The sequence below is a fragment of the Microtus oregoni genome, unplaced genomic scaffold, assembly GCF_018167655.1.
Source record: "Microtus oregoni isolate MIOR12 unplaced genomic scaffold, Mior012 000022F_ref0000154, whole genome shotgun sequence".
Taxonomy (NCBI): domain Eukaryota; kingdom Metazoa; phylum Chordata; class Mammalia; order Rodentia; family Cricetidae; genus Microtus; species Microtus oregoni.
Genome location: NW_024543081.1, coordinates 36,342,783 through 36,369,247, shown reverse-complemented (window position 1 = coordinate 36,369,247; position 26,465 = coordinate 36,342,783). Strand labels below are relative to the sequence as shown.

The 26,465-nt window shown below is 40.1% G+C and overlaps 1 protein-coding gene across 3 annotated transcripts in view; it reads right to left on the bottom strand.

Annotated features, from left to right (window-relative positions):
* The window catches only part of Samd12 (sterile alpha motif domain containing 12), a 404,598-nt gene that overhangs the window by 93,925 nt on the left and 284,208 nt on the right, over nt 1-26,465 (bottom strand). Inside the window, exon 5 of one of the 3 annotated variants that reach the window (XM_041672180.1) lies at nt 17,511-17,640. The exons of the other annotated variants lie outside the window; for them this stretch is intronic. Coding sequence (XP_041528114.1) covers nt 17,618-17,640 — 23 coding nt within the window. The 3' untranslated portion in view covers nt 17,511-17,617. Of the gene's footprint in view, nt 1-17,510; nt 17,641-26,465 lie in introns of those variants that run through there. 3 annotated transcript variants of the gene reach the window in all.

Here is a 26,465-nt window from a genome sequence, read left to right as displayed (position 1 = left end):
TAGCTGGATGATTCTTTAAGATGAAGATGAAGACTAGGATAGAAAGCAAAAACTTCACTTCTGGGAAGGGGGGCTACGTTCACAGAGGAAGGTTTCATGTGTCACGATGTGCCTGGAAACTTGGGGAGCCTGAGGAAAGCAAAGCAAGTAAAGACACTGAAGAGGAATGATTGGAGCCTGCGGTGATGAGAACGAAGCACAGAGGAAGCTGCTCTTAGCATTCACGAGGACTCTCCTCAGCTGTCTGGGTGTTCTCTTCAGGTACAGCATCTACCCCAGTGTGTTCCACTTTGTAAATGCTAAGGGTGAAGAAGACAAGATGACTTCCAGTCTACAGATGCCCACTGGCATGCTAATATAAAGAGCTTCCCTGTCTGCATCTCTGTGACTCCAGTTTACCACTTTCACATCGATTTAATGGGAAGATAAAGGCAAAGTCAAAAAACTGCTCCAATTCCCTTTTAGCAAGCCCACTACGTAAAGCCCTCCCAGCATCGTCTTTGGATTCCTATCGAGCAACGCTGACGGCCACTTCTTGTGCTTGGAAATGACAAAAATAAACCCAGGTTCCTTGGCATGTTTAAAAGCCATTTAAAAGAATCAGGACATGCTTTTGCTTCTTACACTCTGGGTGTTCACCCCAACGAAGAAAGAACTAGTTGAAACACACTCATTACTTCCCTTCATTTTCACACTGAGCTGGACAAGAATCAGCATATCCTGCGTTGGACATTTGCACAATCAGATTGACAAGCGAGTGATTCTGATTGCCTCCTCAGATATTCCCGTCCCCTCTAACGTGCTTCTTGGAGGAATATAAAATAGTCTTCTTCTCGACCTAGACACAAATGGCACATCGGGACTGACGTGGAAGGACAGTAGACAACTCATTAAATTCTCCTACATTTGCCCATGGCAGCTGGCATATTCTCAGCATTATTATTTTTTAGAAAGCGGGATACATAAGAAACTTGGAAGTGTAGCAGAGAAAAATTTCGTTTGGATTCTTCACGAACATAGACAAATCGCTAGAGTACCCTCTAATTCTCCAGTGGGTACAGATATCTGTGTTATGTGTGGCTGTACTTTCTTACAGTCACACTGTCTCCTCCTGGAGCTCCTAACTTGATTTCTCTGCTTTAGCCGTGTTTAATTAGAGTCACAGACTCTCTCTACTCTGGTTTGTAAATGTATTTTTTTCCCTCACATATTACAGCGGATATTCCCTAAGAGTTCTGGTGATGCTCATGTTAGAGTAACGATATAAATTTCGGCAAGACCATAGAGAGTTTGATTTATACAAAAGAAGTAAGTAAATAGAAAAAGGTAATCTACATCTCACCAGTAATATTTATTGCATTTAATAAAATACTAATCTAAAACAATAAAGAAGCAATGCTATTTTCTTGAGTCACAGTGCCATCAACAGCCCTCTTCAAAATAACACATTGCTTACCTCACTGACGTCCCTGTAGCAAAAACCCACTAACATGGATGGGCCACTTGGGAACACGCCCCAGCTTCCGATAATGTAGTATAGTAGAAATGGACACGGGCTTTGGGAATTATAAGACCCATTTTCAACACCAGACCTGTCTAAAGTGCCCAGGACACTATACGTTGGAATGACCCAGCACTGGCACAGGGTGGGCACACATGAACTGATACTTACAATTCATGAAAAACCTGGGCCCTCTAAGAGTCCTTGCTTTATACGCACACAGAGACTCATCACAGCTGGCTATGAATCGGGGGTTCCCGAGGCTGCCCAGTGCATAGCCATATATTAGGAAGCTGTATCACTTCCTTCTCTCTGAGGCACAGTTAGGGTGACATTTCTTGGCTTTGCTGGGGCCCATCCCTTTCTGAGTACAGCTTGCTTTCTTTTTCTTAGTAATTCCTCTTCCTTCCCCTGAAACTCATTCAACCTTGGTTTTTTTCCCCCCCCAACATCTCAAAAAGAACCAATAAAGCCAAGGATGACCACTCCCTGAGTCTACTGGGATGAGAACATTTTCTTCTTTTACCCCAGAGGCAATGTGTCATAATCTGGCAGGGCACCCCACACTCGTGTTGACTTTGCAACCAGGTTGCTAGGACCGGCAAGGCCTGAGCACAGATGGAACTGGGTAAAGAAAGCAGGAAGCAGGAAATCTGCAAGCTTTGTGTTTCTTGTTGACACCCGGTCCCCAACACAATCGGGCAGATTCTGTTCAGAACGGGGTGAGCCATTCTGAGAAGCCAGGCGAAGGACACACAGATTAACTGCAGTGTAACACTGACTGTTTACATGGCAAATTAGCATTTAGGTTATTTGAAGGGAGGGCAGGGCCATATGAAAAGACATGTGCTCAAAATACAATACATACATGCATGAAAATTTCAAACAACACACACACACACACACACTTTTTTTTTTTTTTTTTTTTTTTTTTGAGACAGGGTTTCTCTGTGTAACAGCCCTGGCTGTCCTGGAACTCCATCTGTAGAGCAGGCTGGCCTCAAACTCTTTCTGCCTCCCAAGTGCTAGGATTAAAGGTGTGTACCACCACTGCCCTGCCAAACACTAATTTTAAAAAGTAGGCTAAAATAAATTTTTTTCTTTAGTTTAAAAAACAGGTAGATTTCATTTTAAGAAATCTCCAGTTTCTAATTTTCAGTAAAATATCATTCATTATTCTCATTTGGCATTTTTAAAATTACATTTTTTTAAAAAAATCATGTGGTATTTAATGGAGAAGTCACATTTATTTTATGTTCTTAAAAATAAAACAGGAATAAGTTTTTGTTTCTCTGCCATGGGAATCCATCTGAAGTCTGAGATCTCGGCACTATGGAGTCAGCAACTAGGAAGTCCCTCCCTCATTCTATCTTATCCCTGCAAATCCCACACAAACTCACAATCTAGATGACTCTACACATTTCTTAAGTCATAAAACCTAAATTGGTTAAAAAATTGGATAATATATGCAAGGTATTCTGTGCCTGAAATAGGGAGCGTGTCTCTCTCTCTATTCTGTGCCTGAAATAGGGAGCGTCTCTCTCTCTCTCTCTCTCTCTCTCTCTCTGTGAAATTTAGAGAGAGAGAGAGCGAGAGAGCACAAAGGGGGTTCATGGGAGGAGTTATATAATCTAAAAAGTAATATTAAATACTAAAATATATTATTAAAATAAATATAAATACAAAAAAGAGTTAAAAAACCAATCAGCCACCTTAGTACCTAGAACCAAGAAACTGACTCGGGAAGACCATACTTTAAACCAACAGCAAAATGAAAAATGAGAAGTTGGAGCAAAGAGCTAAGGAGAGCAAAAGGAAATAGTTTATTGATGACAGCAGTTGCGACAGCTCTGGGAGTTCGAAGAACCGTGAACTTGGTATTCATCACGCTGCTTCCTGACAGGGATGCCTGGTGCGCACTGCCAGCGAACCCACATAACTCACGGCGCCCTTGGCTATATAGAAGGGAGAGACTAGGGGAAAGAGAGCATCCATGAGGTGGCTCACCAGGGGTTTTCTTATTGTTTGATGGTTTGGTTTTCTTTGATCATAGTTTACCTTCTGCTGGTTTTCCTCTTGTCCTACAAAGAGCCTGGCAATATGGACAGTCATGATTTAGTGGGCTAGTAGGATCTCAAAAACCAGCCGGTGCTTGTGGTCCAAACAGTCATACTTTCTACCCACACTTAACCAAATGTTAGTCTATAACATTAGGAAAAGGACATGCCAAACTTCCCCTTTTATGACTTAATTTAATCCTGTGCTTTTGACAATACAGAGTTTCCCACCGCAGGGAAAAATGGTCATAAGATGCCCAGAATTGTCTTGATGACCCATTTGGTGGCTATGATGGTATAATTAAGATTTTTTTCTATCATAAAAATAACAGTGGAAGGGATAATAATTGATGATGATAATAATAGCTAGTAACTATAGTAACAGTGTTTTAGATTAAATAATTATAGAAATTACCTATAATAGTCAAAACAATGCTAAGAGATATTTTTACATCTATTTTACAAATGGAGAAATGGAGGCTCAGAGACAGGAAAGTCAAAGGCCAAAGGTCACAGAGTCCAGACAGAGTGAAAGCAAGGGCCTTGGGAAAAACAACATTTTTTAAAAATTTATTTTTAGCTCTAATTATATATACATATGCATGTCTGTGTGAGGATATTTGCACATGGGTACAGTTGCCCAGGAGGCCAAAAGAGAGGGTCAGATCTCTAGGGCTGGTATTACAAGCAGTTGTAAGTTACCCAATGTGGGTGCTGGGAACTGAACTTGGGTTCTCTACAAGAGCAACCCATGCACTGAACCACTGAGCCATCTTTGCAGCCCACAGTTATCTTTCGGATGAGCCCCACACCCAATTGCATAAATGTCAATCACAGTCTCCAGAAAGCTGATCTCAAATTCTCCTTTGATTACTGTGGACTCTTATGGTCTTACTGTTTCGCCTTTGGAACTGAAACCTGCACACACTGGAGACCAGGGCTCGAAGGCAATGATTTCAGAGTTCTTGAAGAGCACCATAAACCATAATTAGTTCACAATAATTAGCAAGAAACAAATACTTTATAGAAAAAAGCATCTATTCATTTAAAATGATTTTTAATTTTATAATGGCTAGTATATAATTATCATAGAAACCGAGCTATTTAGTTTGAAGAAATAACTTTTAACACGAGAGCCCATTTAGTGTTTGTTTGCTCTAGGGTTCTAATTACTTTAAAAACTACCAAAACTTTATATACAATTACAAATAACATTCAATAACGGCTTTGAGGGAAGGTGAGCCAATCCTTTATTTTCAGAATCACCACTGACACAGAAAAAGTAAATAATAAGTAATAAATACCAGGTGCACTTTCACATGACGTCATTATTACTTTTCCATGTTTTTTTTTTTTTTTGGTCAGAATTTCCATGCTAGAAAAATGAAAAATAAAAAAAAAAATAGAGCATGTCTCGCTGGTTATTTCTAAAATAAGACCAACAAAACAAGGCCAGTGGGGAACAATAAACACGTTATTGTTTTTCTGTTATATATTAGCAAATCCTGGTAGCTTCAATTTGGTTTCATTGCCTTTCCAATATGTGCGTGCATCAATTCATCTTCTTTTCTCCCCATAGTTAAGATTTATGCACTTTATTAATCACCTCATGACAGCCATCTCAGCAGTTTCATTTAACAGAGTAAACCAGTCACACACCAGCAGACTTCTGGGGATGTCACATGGCAAGCTCCGGATTCCTGGCAATTTGAAAAACTCTTGCCAATATACGATTTTCAGAGTGATCCATTGCAGAGCTATCTAATACATCACGACTGGCTTGCTCTTTTCTTAATTGATAGGCTGGAAGACAGAAGACACCCTCAAGATCAAGCCAATGTCCCCCGAAGCAGCCTTGACAGGTACTTCCTTTACTAGCAGCAGCTGTTCAAAATGGCAGCAGTCAGGTCTTCTGGCTTCCTCATGTAATTGAATGGTAGAGAAGATCTATGCAGCATTTAGGAACCCTTCATTCTCTAAGGGACTTTGATGAGCAACAATCACTGTCCTTGCATTCACTGAAGCCCAGATGACCTAAGCATCTGAGTTTGATGTAGGCAAGTGAACCAGTCATTTGTGCTGGTTTCTTAGATTAGTGGATGCTGCCAACTTGAGTCCTTTACCTTCCTAATTCTTTATGCACACACACATTCCACTTTTCTTTCTGAGAAGATACATTTTTAAACAATGTGGTCTCAAATAATTTTCAACTATGCTTTATTAAATCCCCAGAAGTATTTTTGAATTAGTTGTATCGTTTCTTTGGCATGTCAACAATAGAGAGTTGGATTCTTATTATAGCTGTAATAAGAAGGAAGTAAATATTCAAAATTACTCCTTTAAGAGAGGTGTTGGATCTTCTGAGATTTGTTGGCCTTGTTTGTTTCCATGATCTACTGGAAGGGCTTAGGGGCCATTTTCTGCAGCTAAAGAACTCAAATAAGCAAGATTCAACAACTTAGAAGCTTGCCAGGGACCAGCTAAGTAAAAATTATAGCCCTTATGTAACAGCATGCACATGGGACCAAAGCTAAAAACAATGACCAATTTGATTTCAAGAAAATTTAATGAAAATCCAGAGAGGAAAATCGGTCACTCTTGCATTATTTCTATGGTCTTTGAAAGGCAATCACAGTCTCCAAATTTCAGAATTGGTGACACTAAAAACTCCTCAACTGTATAAAGTAGCTGGGAATTTAATAAGGGATTAAGCTAGAATTTGCAAGGCCTGTTTCCTGCCTTTGACCTTATGTAAACTGTAGTGTCTTGGTTGGAGCCATTGAAGTCATCGTGTAATGGAAGGGCGAAACACACAGGGCTTACCATCCAGTTGGCCTCACGAGTGTTTCCTGGAGAAACATTGACAGGAATGTTTACCTGTAACATGGCCACAGGGGTTCATCCAAATGCCATGACTATCTGCTGCATGTTTAGGTTACATTTCCCAAATGAGGTGATACCACTTGCAATTAAAGGATTCAGTGTTCTCTTTGGGATTCTTCCCATTTAGAGGAAATCAAGCTAATTACTTTTTTTTTTAAATGCAAAGTGGAAAGAGTCAAGTTTAGAGGGAAAAGTCAGTTCTCAATGAAAACTTAGGGCAGCTAGTTTAGACAGGGTTTATTAAAACAAACTTATTTCAAGATTTTTATGACTACGGAGTAAGTAGGAAAATAATTTTTTAGTCTTTTTTTCAGTGACTTTTGGGTTTTGGTTGCTCAATGCTGTTATTTACTAAATGTGTGGCCACACAACTCTCCTTTAGTTCCATATCTTTCTGTAGAATGAGCATTTTAACCAAACCAATCTCCCAATTCCTTGGCTTCCTCCTTGTTTCATTGGCCTAATTATTTTAATAACCAGCTTAAGTGGAATGCTAGCTTACACTTATATATCAGTTTAATTATATACAATCCCCAGCACTAGGAACTCCTTCAGTCTTTCCCTCTTTGTGACAGGGTCCCACTGTGTTTGCTCTGAAGATGCTCACAAGGAAGGTGACATCACTTTTTGTGAGCACATCCTTTCTCCTTTGTTCCCCCTTTTTTTAGACCAGGAGTTCTCAGTCTTCCTAACGCTGTGACCCTTTAATATAATTGCTCATATTGTGGTGACCCCAACCATAAGAATCTTTCATTGCTGCTTCATAGCTGAAATTTTGCTACTGTTATGAATCATAATGTAAATATCTGATGTGCCAAGTATCTGATATGAGAATCCCCAAAGGGTAAAGACCCCCAGGTTGAAAAGCACTGAATTAGGCTAATACATCACACTATCTACTCTTCATCACCACTTCCGGTGCTGGTCTTTTGTTGTCTAGAGGAAGAGAGTTCCACCCAAGACTATAGAAAAGACAAATCTGGTAAACGTATGTGAAAAAAAAAAATAGCAGAATTCCTGGAGTCAGCTTATAAATAGCCTCGGATACTCAGGTTCTCCCATCCTGTTTGGACCCAACATTTAGTGAATAATTTTTTTCTAAGGGAGAAAAACAGGAAGTGGAAAAAAGAATGACATGGCAAGTCACTTACTAATCATGGTCCCCAGGGAACAGAACACAGAATTCCCCTTCTGGCTTAATTATTCTTTGGTATCTTTAATGAAACCAGATCAGGAGAGTTTCCAGCTGATGTCTCAGATGTCTGGTTTCTAAGCGTCCTCTGTGAGGAAATATTTACTAAGACCCTGGAGCTTCTCTATCACCATCTATAACCATATACTTCCCAGAAAAACCTCTGTCATCTTCCTAGAGTTGGAGGAAGACTAAGAGGACCCAGATCTGTGCAGACTGTCGTGTGTTTTCTTTGCTTCAAATTCTACAGGCAAAGTTCTGGGGCTTATAATCAGGCAGCAGTGAGAAACTGATATGTGTCTGTCAACTTTTAGGTCCTTAGCAATGGGACACATGCAAGTCCCTGCTTCACCTGGCAATAGCAATAGCCGAGTCTTTCAGTCGTGTCCTGAAAACAGATCTATAAGCAAGAAGAGAAAAAGCTACAAGGTGATTCATTAGATACTGAATTCCATGGCTTCGTATAAATGACAGCATGCCAGAATCAAGGGATTTGGATAAATCTAGCAAAACATTATCTTGGAATCCTTGGATCAAAAAGTGCTGTGTTCAGATGTACAGATAAAGCTCAGGGGTAAAGGGCTTGCTTAGCATGTACAAGGCCCTGGGTTTCATCCTCAATGCCACACGCACAGACAGACAGACACACACACACACACACACACACACACAGAGAGAGAGAGAGAGAGAGACAGAGAGAGAGAGGACAAGAGATGGAGAAAAACAACAAAACTATGTTCACAGATAATACCCCAAACTCCCAAATAAGTGCTCTCTCAATTAAACACTGCTACTCAGCCATACCAAAGTTTTGACTTTACTCTGTAACAAACAAACAAACAACAACAACAAGCTTTGCTAATCAGGCCCAATTTCACTTATCCATGACATCCAGGAAGCTCAGCCCATATTTATCAGTAGCCCCAAGACCTCACAGGGGTCAAGAGCAGAACCTGGATGAATGTTCTCAAGAACCTTATGGATTTCCCTCAAGCTGCTTCGTTATACACTTGAGGTGCGGAAATTCAGAGCTGGGCGGTGTCTCGGAAAGACGAACTGAAGCACAACGTGATAAAGCTCTGGGTTTTTCAGCTTTGGTGACTCGAGTTAACTGTAAGAAATGTGTCTTGATAGCTACCTTCTTGCGGACCAGAAAATGCCAGCGTTTCTCACAATAACCACAGCAAGGCATAGGCCTTGATCAATATTTGTGATTGATGGATGATGCATAAAATTGAGAACACAAAAGCAAAGCAGCCGCTATAGTTTTAAGAACATGGTTTTCCCCAATGATTTATTCTCTGGAAAATTATAACTCACTTAGGATTATACCAGCTTGTAAGGTTTTCTTTTTCCTTTTTTTTTTTTTAAAAAAAAAAATAACTGCTGAAAATTGAAGCCAGATGTATGCTTCTAGAAGAGAACTAAAGGTGTGAAGGGCCAAATATTCCCAGTATAGCTCACGGGTCTTAGTGTGATGTCCTCCACCCTGGGGCCCAAAGCCCATCCTTACAAACCACCCCACTTTCCCCCACAAGCATGCTATCAGTAAATGCAGGTTCTCGAGGCTGGCTAAGAACCGACCTGGAGAGAGGGGAGGGGGCATGGAGTGTTAGTGGGGAAAATGCGCTCCCCGCCACATCTTCAAGCAGAGCCTGCTCTACCATACCCTTGCTGTTTGCAACTTCGGCACTCAGGACATTGCTCAAAAACTACACTGAAATAAAGATTTAGCACACCTCACTCAGTTTAAGCGTCCTGGCCACTGATTTGGATCAGCTTTGCTTCCCGTAGCGTGGACTGTTGTCATGTTGGACCCATCTAGCTGTCACGTTAGTTGGGGAAGACACTTAGTCAGCAATGAGGCATGAACCGACATTTAGGGACACGGGCAGGGAGCCTGGCATGGCGTCCAGAGTTTATCTTCCAGACTGATAGCCAGGAATGCCATTTTCTTGTTCGTTGAGTGTCAATCTTTTTCTCTACCTAGAAGCCCCCAAGCCTAGCTCTACACCCTTACTTTCCCATGAGCTGAGCAAGCTGAAAAGATTGACATGGCTTTTGCAAACACGATCAACTTAGACATGCAACGCTGTCAGCAAATGGAACACAAAGTTAATTGCTTCACCAATGGAAGAAGAGCTTTGCTGGTGTTCTTCATGGGCAGACCCGGGTCTGCTTCATGCACTATGGAGCTCAGCAGAATTTACCCACGGTTACATGTTAAGAGAACTTGTTTCTGGAAGCAATTTTTCCTGCTGTGGCATTAATAATTTATGAAGAGACCGATACATAAAACCACACTGTACGGCGCACCCAGTAGTGGCATAAACAGAACTAAACTCGTGAACAAAAGTAAAAGAAAATAAAAGGTAGGTAAAATCCAAGTATGTAATATGTGAAGTGCAAATCCCATCTTGTATGTATTATAAATAATCAAAAAAAAAATCCTGTAGGGTCACGCAACCACAGGCAGCTCTTGTGCATTGCCCTGTAAGTAGCTTGCTGCATCAGCGGATGTTAATCTAGCTAAAGGGATTTAAAAAACAACAACTGTTTATAGACCCACTAGGTAGAGAAGACTGATCCATCTGACTGTCTTATGTGCTGTCAACAGAACTGTCCGCCAAGTTTGGAATCCAGGAACTTTATTACATAAGGACACAAGGAGGCACAAAAGGGAGCGCCAGGTTTAGTTTGCAATGATGGCAATTAGGAAGAAGAAAACAGGTTTTTCAACTTGAAAACTGGAGACGTAGTATATGCAAGTCATCTTGATACAGGAGCGGCGCTTGCCAATTTTCTGCCTACCGATTCACTCAGAGTTCTCCATCAATTAGCTACCACACAATATGAAATAAAAAAGAGTATTGGATTCTTCTAATCAGCTGAATTACAAGGTCGAAGTTTTAAATTAATGCTTTGTTGTTTGAGTTGCAAATTATTGCTGAATGTGTTTTATGCGTTTGTTTAATTTCTCTATTCATATATTTTTCTAATATCCATCAGAAAACTCTTTCACACACACAAAATTCAATATGTATAGATTACATTTTTCACCATTATGCATCTGAAACGCTTTGAAGATCTGAATTAGCCAATATTGTACTTTACATGGAAATGGAATTATGGTCAAGCGGAATTCTCAAACCTCAAATATCAGCAGTAATGAAGGTGCATACTTCTACACATGAAACTACCAAATTCTTGAGGTCCAATTTAGCACTTAGAGTTCACAGCAATTTTTATTAAATAAAAGCCTTGGTGAGAAAATATGTTAAATCCTAGCGCATCAGAGATTTCTTACTGAGGGCCACAGCAATCCTAGGTGTCACTTAGTATTTACAATGCAGTTTGCACCAGGGTAGCGCTAAGGAGAGCCACTGAAATACAAGACAGATCTTGCTCCTAATGAATTCAACACACTGCTAACGGAAGGAAGGAAGGAAAGAAGTTTAAGAATATGATCAGAACTTAAGGTTTCCAAGAAGCCATGAATTCAGCAAAAGCGAATGCATGCAGACTTGACAATGTACTCCTGGGTAGGTTTTATTAAATTCATGCAGCTGAAAAAGAGGCTGAGGGTTAGTGGGACCATTTCTAAAGAGAAAATGTCCAAAAATCTCTTGAGCGTCATTCTGCCTCTTTCCACCTCTTCTCTGTGCTTCCCTTCATTCGTAAGCTCTTGCTTTCTCCAGCATAGATGGTTTTATTTATGCTTGTTAAGCTTGTATTCAAAATGTTCATTTTGGCTTCAGAGAGAGCTCAATTTTAGCTCCACTCCAAGGAATGAAAAATGCTGAGCCTTCTGGCCAGGTAAGCCTCTGCCATATGCTTAACACACAGAAATGCTATATCTCCCCACTTACGAATAGGAATGTTTGATTGACATCTCTCTCCTTCCTCAACAAAGCTCAAACTTTCCGAAGGCTCACCAGCCATGCATAGTATTCATCATGCATCTCCAGCCCTCAAGTTCAGAGCACAGAATAGGTGCTCACAAGCCAGCAGTGGAGAGAAAGCCTGGCCAATTCATCAACAGAAGAGACAAGATTATAGCAATGATTGTCCAGCTTTACCTTTATATTAATGTTACCCTAAAACATAAGGTAAAGCCAGTCTTGATGCCTAAGTATAGGGTGTTGGTTTATTCACTCATTTTTTCTCAATCTGTTCACCAATACCACGAATTCTATGGTTCTATGGCTTGTAGTTTTGTGTGTGTGTGTGTGTGTGTGTGTGTGTGTTTGTTTGGTGGCCCACCACTCATCTCCCAAATAAATACACAGACACTTATTCTTACTTATGAATGTCTGGTCTCAGCTTGGCTTATTTCTAGCCAGTTTTTCTTAAATTATCCCATCTACCTTTTGCCTCTGGACTTTTACCTTTCTCTAGTCTATATACCTTTCTTTCCTTCTTACTCTGTGGCTGGTTGTGTGGCTGGGTGGATGGTCCCTGGTTTCCTTGTCTCCTTTTCTCCCTCTTCCGTCTTCTCATTCTTACCTCAAGCCTAGATTTCTCATTCTATTTATTCTTTCTGCCTGGCAGCCTCGCCTATTCCTCTCGCCTGCCTAGCTATTGACTGTTCAGGTCTCTAGTGGACCAATCAGGTACTGTAGACAGGCAAATTAACACAGCTTCACAGAGTTAAAGAAACGCAACATAAAAGACTGCAACACATTTCCACATCATTAAATAAGTATTTCATAGCAGAAATGAAAGTAACACATCTTAAACCAATATTCCACAACAGTGGTTGGCATTATTCTAGCAACCTGGAATACAATATGCTAGAAAACCAACACAGATCTTTAAAGTGGATACAATTCTAGTTTCAAGTATACTCGTTCAACATCTTGATGTTTTTCCTTTCACTGTATGATGGCTTCTATTGATTGTCAATTTGACAGGTTATAGAATCATCTTGGAGACAGATCTCTGGGTATATCTACCAGTGATTTTCTGGATTAGGTCAGTTGAGATGGGAAGATAAACCCTAACTGCCAACCAAACAAAAAAAAAGAAACAAGTTGAACACTAGCATTCTTCCCTACTTCTTGATTATGGTTGCCGTGCATCGGGCTCCTTCCTGCTCTGACCACCATACCTTCCCTGCCATGATGGAATGTACCTCTGGGACTATAGGCCATAGTAAACTCTTCATTGTGTACTTCACTTTCATAACAAGAAAAGTTATTAATACGGATAGGTTCTTGCTCTGTCATCTAGGCTGGGTTCATACTTATGATTTCCCTGTCTCACCTACCTGAGTGTTAGGATTACCAATGTATTCAACTACATTTAGCTTTTATCCATATTAAAAGAGTTTGCTCTATCTATCTATCTATCTATCTATCTATCTATCTATCTATCATCTATCTATCATCTATCTATCTATCTATCTATCTATGTGTGTGTGTATATAAAGCTGTCTACATCATATAGTGACATACAGACTAGTACACAACTATTAATTATTATAGGCATATTGCACGTATCTGCCATGAAATACTAACACATTAATAAACTCCCCACGATGAATATATTCCGATGAAAGTGATACTTTTCTAAGTCAGGAATTTACTCTGTTCAGTATCTCACAACTCAGTCTGTAGCTGGAATACTTTTTCGATAATCGCTTTCATGGTTGATATATGAACTCAGAAAAGATGATCCAGGATCATTACCATGTAGATGTCTGTAATTTCACAATGTAAGGTATTCTTCGGATATTCAAATGAATGTCACTAGAGCTGGATGATCATTAAAGGAGTGAGCTAGCTAAGTGTTCAGGCCACTGTCATAGCACGTGTGGAGGCACATATGCTTTTAACTACACAGGGACAGCATGTACTCTATATGCCAGCTTTGGAATAGTCATTTAAAAGAGCAAAAGAAGAAATAAAAATGAACAGTAAATGCATGTATAGCTCAACCTCATTACTAAATGCAAGCTGAAATTGTATCTATAAGACAAAGGTAGGTAGGGGGAGATCAAGGTTTCAGGGCCTTTTACAGGAGAATGGTTCTATCTGCACTCATGACAGGAGAGTCAACTGTAATAAATTTTTTAAAGTGCTGTTTTTTTTCAAGTGACTGCAGTATGAGTTCTTTAAAATAGTCATATTTATTTTCCTGAAGAACATAATTATGGCTTGGGAAGAAATCATATAATTTAATTATATAATATTTATTTCAAATCATCATAATGTACGAATAGAACAAGTCAGCTATAGACTCATAGCAGAAAATAGAATTTGCCTGCTCATCACTGACCTGATTTCTAAGTTTAACTACGTTTAAGTATTTCTGGTGACTGATAGTATTTGCCTCATTTTTTTGCACATACTTTTACCAGAGGAGCGACTTGTTAAGAGCCAGCCCTAGAAACACGATAAGCTGTGTTCACCGAGATTAGGGATAAGATGTTCATCCTGCTGGTATTTGTAATAACAAGAAAATTGGCAACACCACTCATTTAAGCTGTCTGAATAAATGATAACCAAACATACAACATAATATTAAGCAGAGATAGATTTGATGAATGATAATGAATAAATAAACAAACAATTATGTAAGTATATAAGAGAATGCAGATAGGAATTAGTTTCAGATAGTGGGGCTATTAAAGATAAAATTTACTTTATGTGAGTTCTTGATTTCAAAATTCTCTTTAATAAACATGTTCTATGAGGATCAGACTCATGAACACTGGATTAGTGTATAAAGTGTCTCTTTATGTCATTTTTGAGCTTCGTTTCATGTAATGTAATGAGGGGTACTGTAATAATAAGGGGCGGCGAGGCTGCGTCCCCAACACCCCAGCCGCCTGCCCGGCTAGCTTATGCCCCGAAATAATTACACGGACACTGTATTCTTTTAATCACTGCTTGGCCCATTCTCTTCTAGGCTAATTCTCACATATTAATTTAGCCCATTTCTAATCATCTGTATGTAGCACCCCAAGGTGCGCTTACCGGGGAGATTCTAGCCTAGTCCATCCTGGGTCGGAGCTTCATGGCGTGTGTCTGCCCGGGAGCGGGGCATGGCATCTCTGCTGAGGCATCTGCTCAGGAGAGCAGAGCTGTGGAGTCTCTGACCTCACTTCCTCTTCCTCCCAGCGTTCTGATCTGTTTACTCCACCTACCTATGTCCTAACCAATAAAATGGGCCAGGGCAGTTCCTTTATTAGCCAATGGCCTTCCTCCATCAGGGTACTATGAAGAGGAGTTGAGAGAAGGGCATGTTTTAGTTAGGAATATATGGGAAACATCATTGCCCTTTTTTGAATGCTTATTTTATTTTTATTATGTCTTTGACAATTCTATACAATATTTTGATCCTATTTATCCCTCTCTCCCAAATTTTCTGAGGGGACTCTGCTTCTCTTTTATGCTGACTAAATTTTATGTCAACCTGACACAAGAGTCATGTTGGAAGAAAGAACCGTAACTGAGAAAATGCTCCCACTAGATTGGCTTGTGTGAAAGTTTGGGATCCATTTTATCTACTAAAGATTGACATTGGGTGGTCTAGCTCACTGTATGTGGTACTACCCTGGGCCTGGAAGTTCTGAGAGCTGTCACAAAGCTGGTTAGCAAGCCATGAGGAGCAAGCCAGTAAGTATCCCTCTCCCTGGTCTCTGAATCAGCCAGCTCCTGATCCTGCCTTGTTTGAGTTCCTGACCTAACTTCCTTCAATGATGAACTGTGATTTGGGAGTGGAAGTGATCTAAATCTTTTCCTCTCCAAGTTGCTTTCAAACATGGTATTTTATCACAAACACAGAAACTATAAGATGCCTTTCTATCCAATCTTATTTCCCCCATTTCCCCAGCAAGGCTAGTTTGTGCTGCTCACATGTTCTTAGATGGGTAGCTTTGTGGTAGAGCATAAACAATCTACTTTTAAAGAAAGCTCATTCTTCCTTTCTTAGTAGTTAATAATTATCAATAACCCCTGAGCTAGGGATAGAAGCTCATGTCCAAGTCCCTTCTCCATGCTGGAATTTGGCTTAGTTTGAGGCTTACACATGTCTTGTGCATGGTGCCACAAACCCCATGAGTACATACGTGCAGCTACTTTGTTGTATCCAAAAGGCACCATTTCACTGTAACCCTTCATTGCCTCTGGCTCTTAAACTCTTTCTACTCCCTCTTCTGCAATGAGCTCATTGCTTTTCATTCAATCCTTTGTGGGGGATACATCACTGGTGATGATGACACAGAATTTGCATAACAGAAGAAAGATAGTTTGATTAGAGTCTACTTTGATCATAGGACACATTGTGTACAGAGGTCTGGAAAAGGCTTGACAAATAAATGGGGTACTAGAGTCTGGAAGATTCTAAGTCTCTATCCAGGGAAGTACTTTGGTGAGGAAGAAAGGGGAGCATGCACATCTAAACATCCAGGCAGAGCAGGAGGACAGATTTAAAAAAGGGATAAATACTAAAAGACTTTGTGGGTCACCAGGAAAACAAACCAACAAGCAACCACCCACAACAAGAAATTAGACTTGGACATGTTGGGAGAAGTCTAGAGGGGAAAATGGGCAGCAAATATGATCGTATTTCATTGTGTCATGCATGAAATTCTCAGAAAAAGTAAAAACAATAAGAAAACCATTGCAAAGCAGTATAGTTGTTCTATCTATGGAGACTCAGTTTGTCAGAATGGGCAGGAAGCTCCTTTACCCAATGAGCCACCCCACTGGCTGAGATTACAGCGCTTTTAAGTATATGTCCAAGATCAAGAGCACTAGAATCAATCTTGCTCAAAGTAAAACTTTACAAGTTCCTCCGTAGACCTACTTCATCAGGGGCTTAGCGATCCATGTTGCAAAGAGCCCTTCCAGATGTGCGGATTCATGGGAGGGTTGCAGAGCCCATGGCACAGGGGGTTGTCACAGAAGTCAGATTCACCATCATTTGTTATATTGTAAATGGTATATATTACTGGTGGGAGGGACATTCAAAAGCTCCATGCTTCTGAGATTTTATACACTGACTCCACTAGAAGGTAAACTTGCCACTTCTGCCATGCACAATGGTTAACACATCCTAACTAATTTGAATTTTATAGAATGCAAAGTGCTGACAAGAAATCCATGCAGCTATATATGACTTTTAGCATTTTTATGCATTTGTAGGAGTTTCTTTACTTAAAGGTGGAAAGGGTTACAGATGTCTAGTAATATTTTTTTTTTGTCATTTGCAGAAACAAGTAAGCGAGTAGAAATTCCAACGACAAAGTAAAAGCAGGATTCAATAGACGGACAATGGCACAGAATCTGAGAACAAAAACATGAAGACTTTGGAAGAAAAGAGAACCACTGGAAAAGCTGTAGGGCCACTGGATGAGAACAGTTAGCGGAGTGTCACTGCAGAGGCCTGGTAACATGCAGAATGCCGAATCTGTCAACACAGTCAACACTGAAAATGTGCAATGTAGGAAGTCATCATGATGGAAGTGGTCCTCTTGACCCACGGACTGACCGAAACACTCACTTTCTGGTGAAAATGCTCACGGGTGGTAGGGAGGTCCTTCAAGGCTAAAAGCTACAGACACAAAATCGTAGTCACTAGGTGGGTCACCAGGTGAATCACTGGCAAGTATTAATCATGGATACCTACAAGTTGAAAGCAACTGGTACTGGACTCATTAAAAGTTGCCTCAAAGAAATGGTGCATATATTTAGAGCGAGCATCTTCATTATCATACTATTTTAACAATTCATGAATTATCTGAGACCTGGCAAAATGACTTTTGCCATCATGAAGGTGCTTTATTTCTCAGATGGTTTTTAAATCATGCAGGCCCCTGGACAGAATGACCCGTACAAGACACAGAACGGAAAGTCAATGTCTCCCCTTCGGCATTTTCTACTGGAGCAGATACCAGCATGGTCACGCATACCGTAGGCTTTTCTCAGAGAGACACTCTGCAGGCAGAGTACCCAGGAATACCTCATTTCGATCATGTTAGGCTGTTGCAAAATGGAGACCTGGAAAGTGACAGTGGACACTGAGAAATTTAAGATGTTTAGGCCAGGGATAAGAATAAAAAGTATGTTAATGTACCAATGCTGGGATTTGGTAAAACTGTTCATCCCTTACAACACCCTGTATTTCAGAGGTGCCCCCCCCCCAACCCTGAGTAGATTAAAAAGAAACAGAGGATCAGAGAGAAAATTTGAACCTGTGTCTTTCCCATGTAAGCCAGGAATAAAGGTGGACTCCTTCCAGGGAGGGCCTATAACTCTTTCCTTTGTTCGTTTCTGCTCAATTTCTCAAGTGCCATGTTGCTACGCAAACCACAGCATCCTTTTCTAAATGCCAGCATTCGTTTCTTTGCTCAGGAATTCATTTATATTAAACTTATTGGGCGTCTACTGTGTGACATTAATTGTTCTCAAAGAACTTACAGCAGAGTTGGAGCAAACACGAATAGAGCACACGAGGCATTTAGAGAAAAGAAAAAGATGATCTACAATAAAGGAATGGGCTGCATATAATTAAGAGCCAGCCTATATGGTACCCTGAGCAACACTTAATTAAACCCAGGCCACAATCCATGTTCCAGCACTAAGAAAAGAGCCTCCCACAATCTCTTACTCTGCACTATAACTAATACCTGGAGTTCAGTCCAGTCATATAATTTAGCAATGACTGTATTTCCATGCTCAGAAGGAAATCTATTATTCTTGAAGTACAAATGTTTAAAAAACATTTGCTTAGTTTTCAAGGTTAGTGAAGGTAGATCAGATTGTATTTAGTGATCAACTCTTCAAATTTAATACTTCTGGAGAAAAGTTACCACGGACAGATAAAATCCAGAGAAATAACCAAGGTCAGCACTTCATGTAGAATAGAGTTCTGACCCTATCCAAAAAGTTGTGATGAAAAATTTGTGTAAAATTTCTTCCTGCATTTACTAAAGCGAAGTACAGCAAGGCACTGGTTCAGGGAATATGAGAGGCCATATGGTGTGCTCACTAACACAAAACGCCTGGAAGGGAAACTAAGGTAGCACACATGGCTTTACATTTACAAATGAAGACTCATCCGTCATCAAAGGCTCCGAATGATCACTGCCGTGGCATTAAAAAGAAGTTACTAGGAGTATCTGTTTTCATTTGTGTGCTGTCCCCATCAACACAGGCAAGAAAGGCAAGGACATGTGTGCCTTTCCTGGACTGGATCTGGGGCATACAACACAGTCTTCAAAGGGATAAAAAGAGTCGAAGACTCTCTGATATGTTATTCCGTTCTCATGTTAGAGATTATGCACATGATGGAATCTTCAGAAGAGTGGATTTACACATCCGGCCAAAGCCAAAAACACGACTAGGGATTTTAACAGACAGTAAAAGTAATGACATGCAAAAGAAATAGAAGACAGCTTGGGAGGGAGGTCCCGTGCTTATCCCCAGATACACCGTGGTCTCTTTTCAGAGGGAAAGCATGCAGCCATGGTCCATCTCCTCACCTTTCTGATGAGAGGAGGCATGAACAAGAGGGCTTGTTTCAGAATTCCATATTGACAAAAGTAAAAGGAGAAACAAAATACTCCCAGGTCTTCAGCGCTGGCAAGACCTTCTTAGGATCTCAACAGCAAAGTTATTTTTCCTTCTAAGTTTGACCTTTTCTATCTGGCAGATGTTGATTTTTTTTTTTTGCTGCCTATGTTTCTAATGGAGCTTGAAATTAACACGACTTTTTTGTTTACCTCTTCATTTCGGTGCTGCCATCGTCAATGTTGTCAGTGTAGTTCTGGGAAAAGGATTTGCTTACTGCTTCTGTTGAGCAAGCGAATGGAGAGAGGCAGAGAAGACGGCTGTGTGTATTGTGTTCTGGCCTACATTCCTGTTGCCACCAAGGAGATGGTCTTCCCTAAGCAGCCAATGACCTTCTGGCATCATTGGAGAGCAAAACCAACAAACATTGGCAATCAAAACAAACAAGCACCTTCCGGTGCTCATGTTCATGGCATTCATGGCTGACATTGACACGGCTGGGCTACCTGACCACCCTCTACTTTCTGAAAAGAAGGTGCCCAGACATCACTACTCTTCCTGCTTATCTTTGCTCTCCAGTGCATTCTTTGTATTTCCTCTGGGTGTAGATCTCTTTTCCTGTTCTTTTGTGAGATTACTTCCACTTCTTCAGATACTCCCTCTATGGTGATTCTATTAAATTCACCTAGTTTTCTAATTTTGCTTTTGTCTTTTTATCCTAACTGAAACTTATGCTTTATGGTCATACCAAGTCTTGTCTTAGAATGAGGAAGGAGGTATTTCTTTTTTAATTTAAATTTTATTGATTATTGGTGTTTGTGTGGTATGCATGCACACATTTGTGCCATGGTACATGTGAGGATATCTAAGGGCAGCTTTCAGGAGTCAGGGTTTCCCTTGGCCATCAGCTTCCACCTGCTGATGCTGAGCGTTCTCACCCACCCAGGAGGTACCAGTGCTTCCACCTGCGGATGCTGAGCATTCTCTCCTGCCTAGGAGGTACCAGTGCTTCCAGAAGGAAACTTTGCAACCACTCTCAGTTTATGCTTTGGTTTTTATGTCTTCAGTCTTCATGGTCTTCTTTCCCATTATTATGTTGATTAATCAGCTTCGGTTGCTTCCTTCCTAACATTCACCTTCTCCACGAAGACTTTTTCAATCAGTGAATACATTTGAAAAGTATGGAAACCTTTTTAATTTTATTATTAACTTCTAAAATGGTTTCATTTTAAAAATGTACCAGTCTAACCTTTTAAAAAATGTGCTGCTTAGCGGCATTAAGTGCACTCATACATTAAAACACCCTGCTATCTCTTTCCAGAACCTTCTTGGCATCCACAACAGAAATTGTGTCCAATGACTTTCTATTGTCCTCCACCACAGCCCCCTGTGGCTTTGACTCTACTTCCTGCTTTATTATGAATATGCCCTTTCAAGGAACTTCCTGTGATTATAATTATACAACATTTGCTGCTCTCTGCTGGGTTTATTTCACTTAGCACTACCTTTCAATACTTATTGACATTCAAATATGTATTGAAATTTTACCCCATTTTATGAAAGAATTATATTTCACTGTATCCTAACACCATATAGTATCTATTTGTATTTACTGATATTTGGGTGGTTTTACCTTTTAGCTGTTGCAGGTAATGATACAGTCATTATTTTGAGGGGCTGATTTCTGGACAAGTGTCCTCTTTGGCTTTTAGATTTCTCATATTTATCTAGAGGTAATACTATCCAGCACAGTCTTAAACATTAGCTCCCCAATATCCAGGCCCCCAATCTTGATTTGCTTTCCTTCCTGTTGGATTTTGGGTGAATATTTTATTTTTCTTTGCAAATTCTGTTTGGAACTGAATTTCCAAGCTCCCTAGCACACAGACTTTCAGGTGGCTTTAGCTACCATGAGACACTGGGTCCTTGAAAAATCTGGTGCTCCTAGGCTCTGCCCATTTTTTTACCTCCTCCAAAAATCTTTATCCAAAGATGGTAGAAGCTTACGACAGCTGATAAACTCTGGGTTACCTCATTTTTGAGGTTTGGATATTTAATGCTTTTATGACTGTGTGGAAAAATTTCTGTATTAGGTTTCTTCTTTTAAACAAAAACTGGGAATGGAGGCGGTATTTGGTCTGGAATGCCGCTGGTAACTGTTCTACTGGAAACAGAAAAGATGGAAATGTCTTAGCCCATTACAAGTGTGAAACCATTTCTGCTTGCCAGGAATGTATCGCCCATCAAACAGGATAATTCTCTGAAATGCTGTAGCTCAGTCTCTCATAGTGTGGTAGAGCCCCGTGAACAAGTTCTGCCTAAAGTAATAGAATGAAATATGCTTATCCTTCTTCACAAGTCAGCAACTCCATAGGTCCTCTGTGGTTCCCTCCTGGAACATGAAAATAAGGACTGTATTTCATGGTGGGCAGGAACAAATTAAGCAGGGGCCCAAGCCCTTGAGAACTCTATGGCGTTCAACTGCTGCTCTGCCTTTCCTCTGCCTACCCCGGCCATTTTACGTGTGCACCCAGCTGGTCTTTCTTTCTTTTATCTGAGCTATTACTATTTTGAGACTGCTTATTGCAATCAAGACAAATTCTAACCACTTCAGGATCCAAATCATGAACTCTGTTCAGTCCTCAACGATTGATGAATCCTTTTGTACCTTCCCTTAATTAAAGCAGGAAAGTCCATTATTGGATCACATCCTAAATTTTGGTCTCCTGTTTATACATGTGACTGCCCTATCCTCCTCTACATTGCTTTCAAAAAGCTTTATCTCTTTTAACAGTGTCTGATTTGTCAATTAAGTTTTCTCTGAAAGGGAAGAGGGGCAAAATTCAAACTGATATCCAACCTAGAAGATGATTAAAGTCTGGAAGCTAGAGAATTTTTAATTAAAAGCCTGGGAACATTATTCCTTGGGTATTAATAAAGTCAGTAAAATGGAGAGCCAGAGTGACCTGGCATCACACGACAGGCTGTTCGTGTCCTGCTCTGATGGTCCCTCTTCAAGGAGCGGATGGGCTGTAACTGCACCTAATGATTTTAAGCTCAGATAAATCTTGCCTATGCTTTACCCTAGTGGGTATCAATTAGAAATACGGGCCTCTAGAATGGTGTTTCCCACACTTTATTGTGTGTGAAAACCATTTGGGGAAACTTGTCTGGAATGAAGATTCATATCCTTCTGCACATGGCTTAGTTGAGCTTTGGTTAAGGGCCAGGAAATCTCTGTTAAAAAAGAACCTCAGGTACTTCTCCAGAACATGGGCTGTGGACCACTCTATGAAATATGCTGATTCTGGGGACCTTGTAAAACAGCCACGAATAAAAGATTTGTCATCAACTAGGGTCAGTATAAGAGAACATTATTGATATCTCCCAGGTACCAAGCAACCTCCAGATATTATTCAGACAGCATCACTTTATGTTTCTAATAAACCTGGGTATTTTGGATACCATTGTTTTATAGTGAACAACCTGAAGCCCACTTGCCTAAAGTTAGAAAGCAGCTTGAACGGCAGAGGAGTGTACACTAAATATTCTATTTCTCTAGTTTCACCCTATATCCTTTCCATCATGCTGTGTCCTCCTAGGTGTTGATCTGTCTAGAAAACACCATAGGTCATCTCGGTCTAGTTTCTTATTGGGTCAGGCTCTGTTAGTGTAAAATATGAAGAGATGGTAGAAGAAAGAGAGAATAAGAGGGAGGTTAGGGTATTCCTTCTACCTTACTCCCTGCAGACAGCTGGGGCCCCTGAGAAATCCACTTTTTCTTGCTGACTATCTCTACATGTCTGTCTCCTTCTAAGTTACTGTTACTACTCCATTTTGCAGTAGGGGAAGTTTGGCATTGTTTTTCTTGTCTAACTAGGATGAAGTAGTATGCAAATCCTTTTCCTACTCGGCTGTCTGTCTGGGATTTTTGTAACTAGAGTTGTTTCTTTTTTTTCTTTTGGATTTTTCGAGACAGGGTTTCTCTGCAGTTTTTTTTTTTTTGTTCCTGTTCTGGAACTAGCTCTTGTAGACCAGGCTGGCCTCAAACTCACAGAGATCTGCCTGCCTCTGCCTCCCGAGTGCTGGGATTAAAGGCGTGAGCCAACACTGACCGGCTAGAGTTGTTTCTTCATGGAGTTGGTGGTAGACTGAATGGTAATGGCCCCCACAGTCTTATGTATTTTAATGCTTGGTCCCCAGTTGGTGGAACTGTTTTAGAAGGATTGGGAGTTGTGGCCTTTTTGGCGGAAGTGTGTCCATGGGGGCTGGGCTTTGAGAACAGTTAGTTTCTCTGCTTTGTGCTTGTGGATCAGATGTAAGCTCTCAACTACTGCTTTGGTATCATGCCTGTTTGTCTTATACCATTCTCCCTGCCATGATGGTCATGGACTCTAACCCTTTGGAAACATGATCCTTATATTAAATGCTTTCTTTTATGAGTTGCCTTGCTCACCATGCTTTGTCATGGCAATAGGAAAGCAACTAAGACAATGTTTTTTAAATCATTCCACTGGAGTGTTCTGATTCTTGCTTGTCAGGACCTTGATTGACTAGGTCGCTTGGCTTTTATTCTTTTGTTCAACTCTATTCTTCTCTAACAATGACCCATCTTAATATGATCAATGTTTTAGTTGGGTTTCTGTAAAGGAACAGAAATTAGAATGTATCTGTATAAAAGGGATTTATTAGAATTGTTTAAAGGCTGTGGTCTAGCTAAACCAACAATGCTTGCCTATGAATGTAGGTCCAAATGCCCAGTGGTTGTTCAGTCCACGAGGCTGGATGTCTCAGTATATACCAAAAGAAGTAAGCTCAAATGCCAGTGAAGGAGTAGATTTTCTATCAAGAGTGAGAGCAAGCAGGCAAAGGGTGAGAAGCTGCCTTCTTCCATATCCTTTATATAGGCTGTCAAAAGAAGGTGTGGTCCCTGTTAAGGGTGGATCTTCCCACCTCAAATGATTTGGATTAAAGATTTATTTTCCCATCTCTAAGATCCAGTTTAAAGGGGATCTTCCAAATTCAAATGATTCAATTAAGAAAAAAATTCCTCATAGATATACTCAGCCATTTGAGTTTTAGTTAACTCCAGATGTAATCATATTGGTAACCAAGAATAGCCATCACTATCGTTTTCTCTATTTTGCTTTATTCTCTATAATAATTGGTAAGTGGTATTGAGCATGTATTGAATGTTGACCCTACTGTTCCTCATTATACTGAAGAGGTGTTAAAGCCAAACAACTATATTTTAAAGACTTCCTTGAAGCTAGGTTTTAGGTCTAACCAGTTAAATTCTGTTTCATGGAACAACAACAAAATAAAACCATGGTGAAGGCTGTACCTTTGCTATAAGGGGAGCTTGGATTTTGCTAAGCAGAGCTCTGTATGAGAAAAAGGAGCTTTATGGGTGTACAGAGACAGTAACAAAAATGTTGATTTCCTGATCCCGTGAACACAGTTCAGACAGTGTGCTATTAATATCAATGATTTCCCTAATTGCTTCCTGTACCTCCAACTCCCTTTACTGAGGCAGAAAGTGTCCTTGACCTGACAGGGCAAGATGAATTGTCTTGTTCACCTGACCTCTCTATGATTCCAGCAGCAAACTTGGACATTCTCCAGCCTTCTGATAACTTTGTAATCATCTAATTTCCTATGTTGAATATTATCTGTTTAAAATAGCATGAGCTATTTTATTTCCTTCACTTGATCTGCAGTAACAGCGTTGTTAACCAGACAGAAAGCTTAATAAGGGCAGGGTCTATATCTTGTCATTTTCATACTTCCATGTCTAAAATGGTGTATATTACATAATAAAAGGACTTCAAAGCATCAGCAAGTATGTTTACAATTCCAACAAGGCACCAAATGTTCTCACAACTATTCACTGATTTAGCTCTCAGAGAAGCTCCATGAAGTCAAGACAGTCTCATTTTATGAATATAAAGACCAGGCTCAGTAAGGTTTATAAAATTGCTCAAAGTTTCTCATTCAAGACCTAGGAGCTATTATCAGGTTTGACATCAAGCTTGCAGTCTCCAAAGTTCTTATTCTACCACTGGGGTAATAGCTCTGTGGCAGAGTGCCTGGCTCACATACATGAAGCCCCTAGACTCAATCCCCAGGGGAGAGACAATTTATTACTGTTATTGAGGTGAGGATTCACTGGTAAAATCCTCATTCTGTTATGTTATTGCCTAATTCTATGAGAAATGGGTTTTAGAAGAAAAAGCATACAGAAAAAACCCATTAAATATAGTTGTATTGATTCATTAGAAACATCATTATTGAGTTTAAATGTTGACTGTTACGGACAAGAATCAATTTTTACCTGGGAGAGATAGCCCAGCAGTTAAGAACATTTGTTCTAGCAGAGTACTTAATTTTAAGACCCAGCATATACATGGTGACTCACTGCCATTCATTAGCACAGTTCTAGGTGATCCTATACCTTATTCTGATTTCTGTTGGTTCTAGTCACTAACATGGTAGGCATACATACATACATACATACACACAATATATATATGCAACAAGCTTACATAAAATAAAATTTAAAAAGTTCTTTAGAATAAGTTTTCTAAAATATGCAAGATGATGCTGTACATCAGTATAGACTTTTTACTGGCATGTTAATTTGCTTATAATTTTGAAATCAAACTCACAATGTGGCCAACAGAATACTATGGGCAAACTAAGACGTGGCTGAAGCCACGTGTACTTGCACTGAGAGACTGCCCTCATGGAACTAAGAACAGCTCAAGGCCTGTTGAATTTCCCTGCTCCTAGTAGAGAATACTTCCTTGTGATCAACAAAATAAATTCCTGGGACACTGAACAGGAGGGCCCAAAGAGACATTCTTGAAATAATGAGAACCCTTAGGAATTTGCACTATTTTCCACTCCCATTAAGGTAATTGTTACATAAGCACACTGAACATATTTGTCTGTTTTCACTTAAGTTTTGCCACGAGACTGACACACCAGAATTTTAATGCTCTATTGCTGTATATTCCGTGAATTGAAGCAGCATGGTGTTTTTGGATGGGAACAGAATATTTTACATTTCATTACACATGCAGTGACTTTCCCTCAGCTAAGTTCTGAATTTCCCACTACCTCAAGGCATGTTTCAGATAGATGTCAAATGTTTGCTGACTGGAAGTGAAGATACAATCAAGGTGTGATGCTGTGGATGGACAATACAACCAACCTGTCAAAGCTGAGGGCAGAGGCTGCTTAGATCGGGAGCCTAATCCAGAGGAGATCCATAAAATGCATTGACTATGTATGGTCATACCATTCTAGAG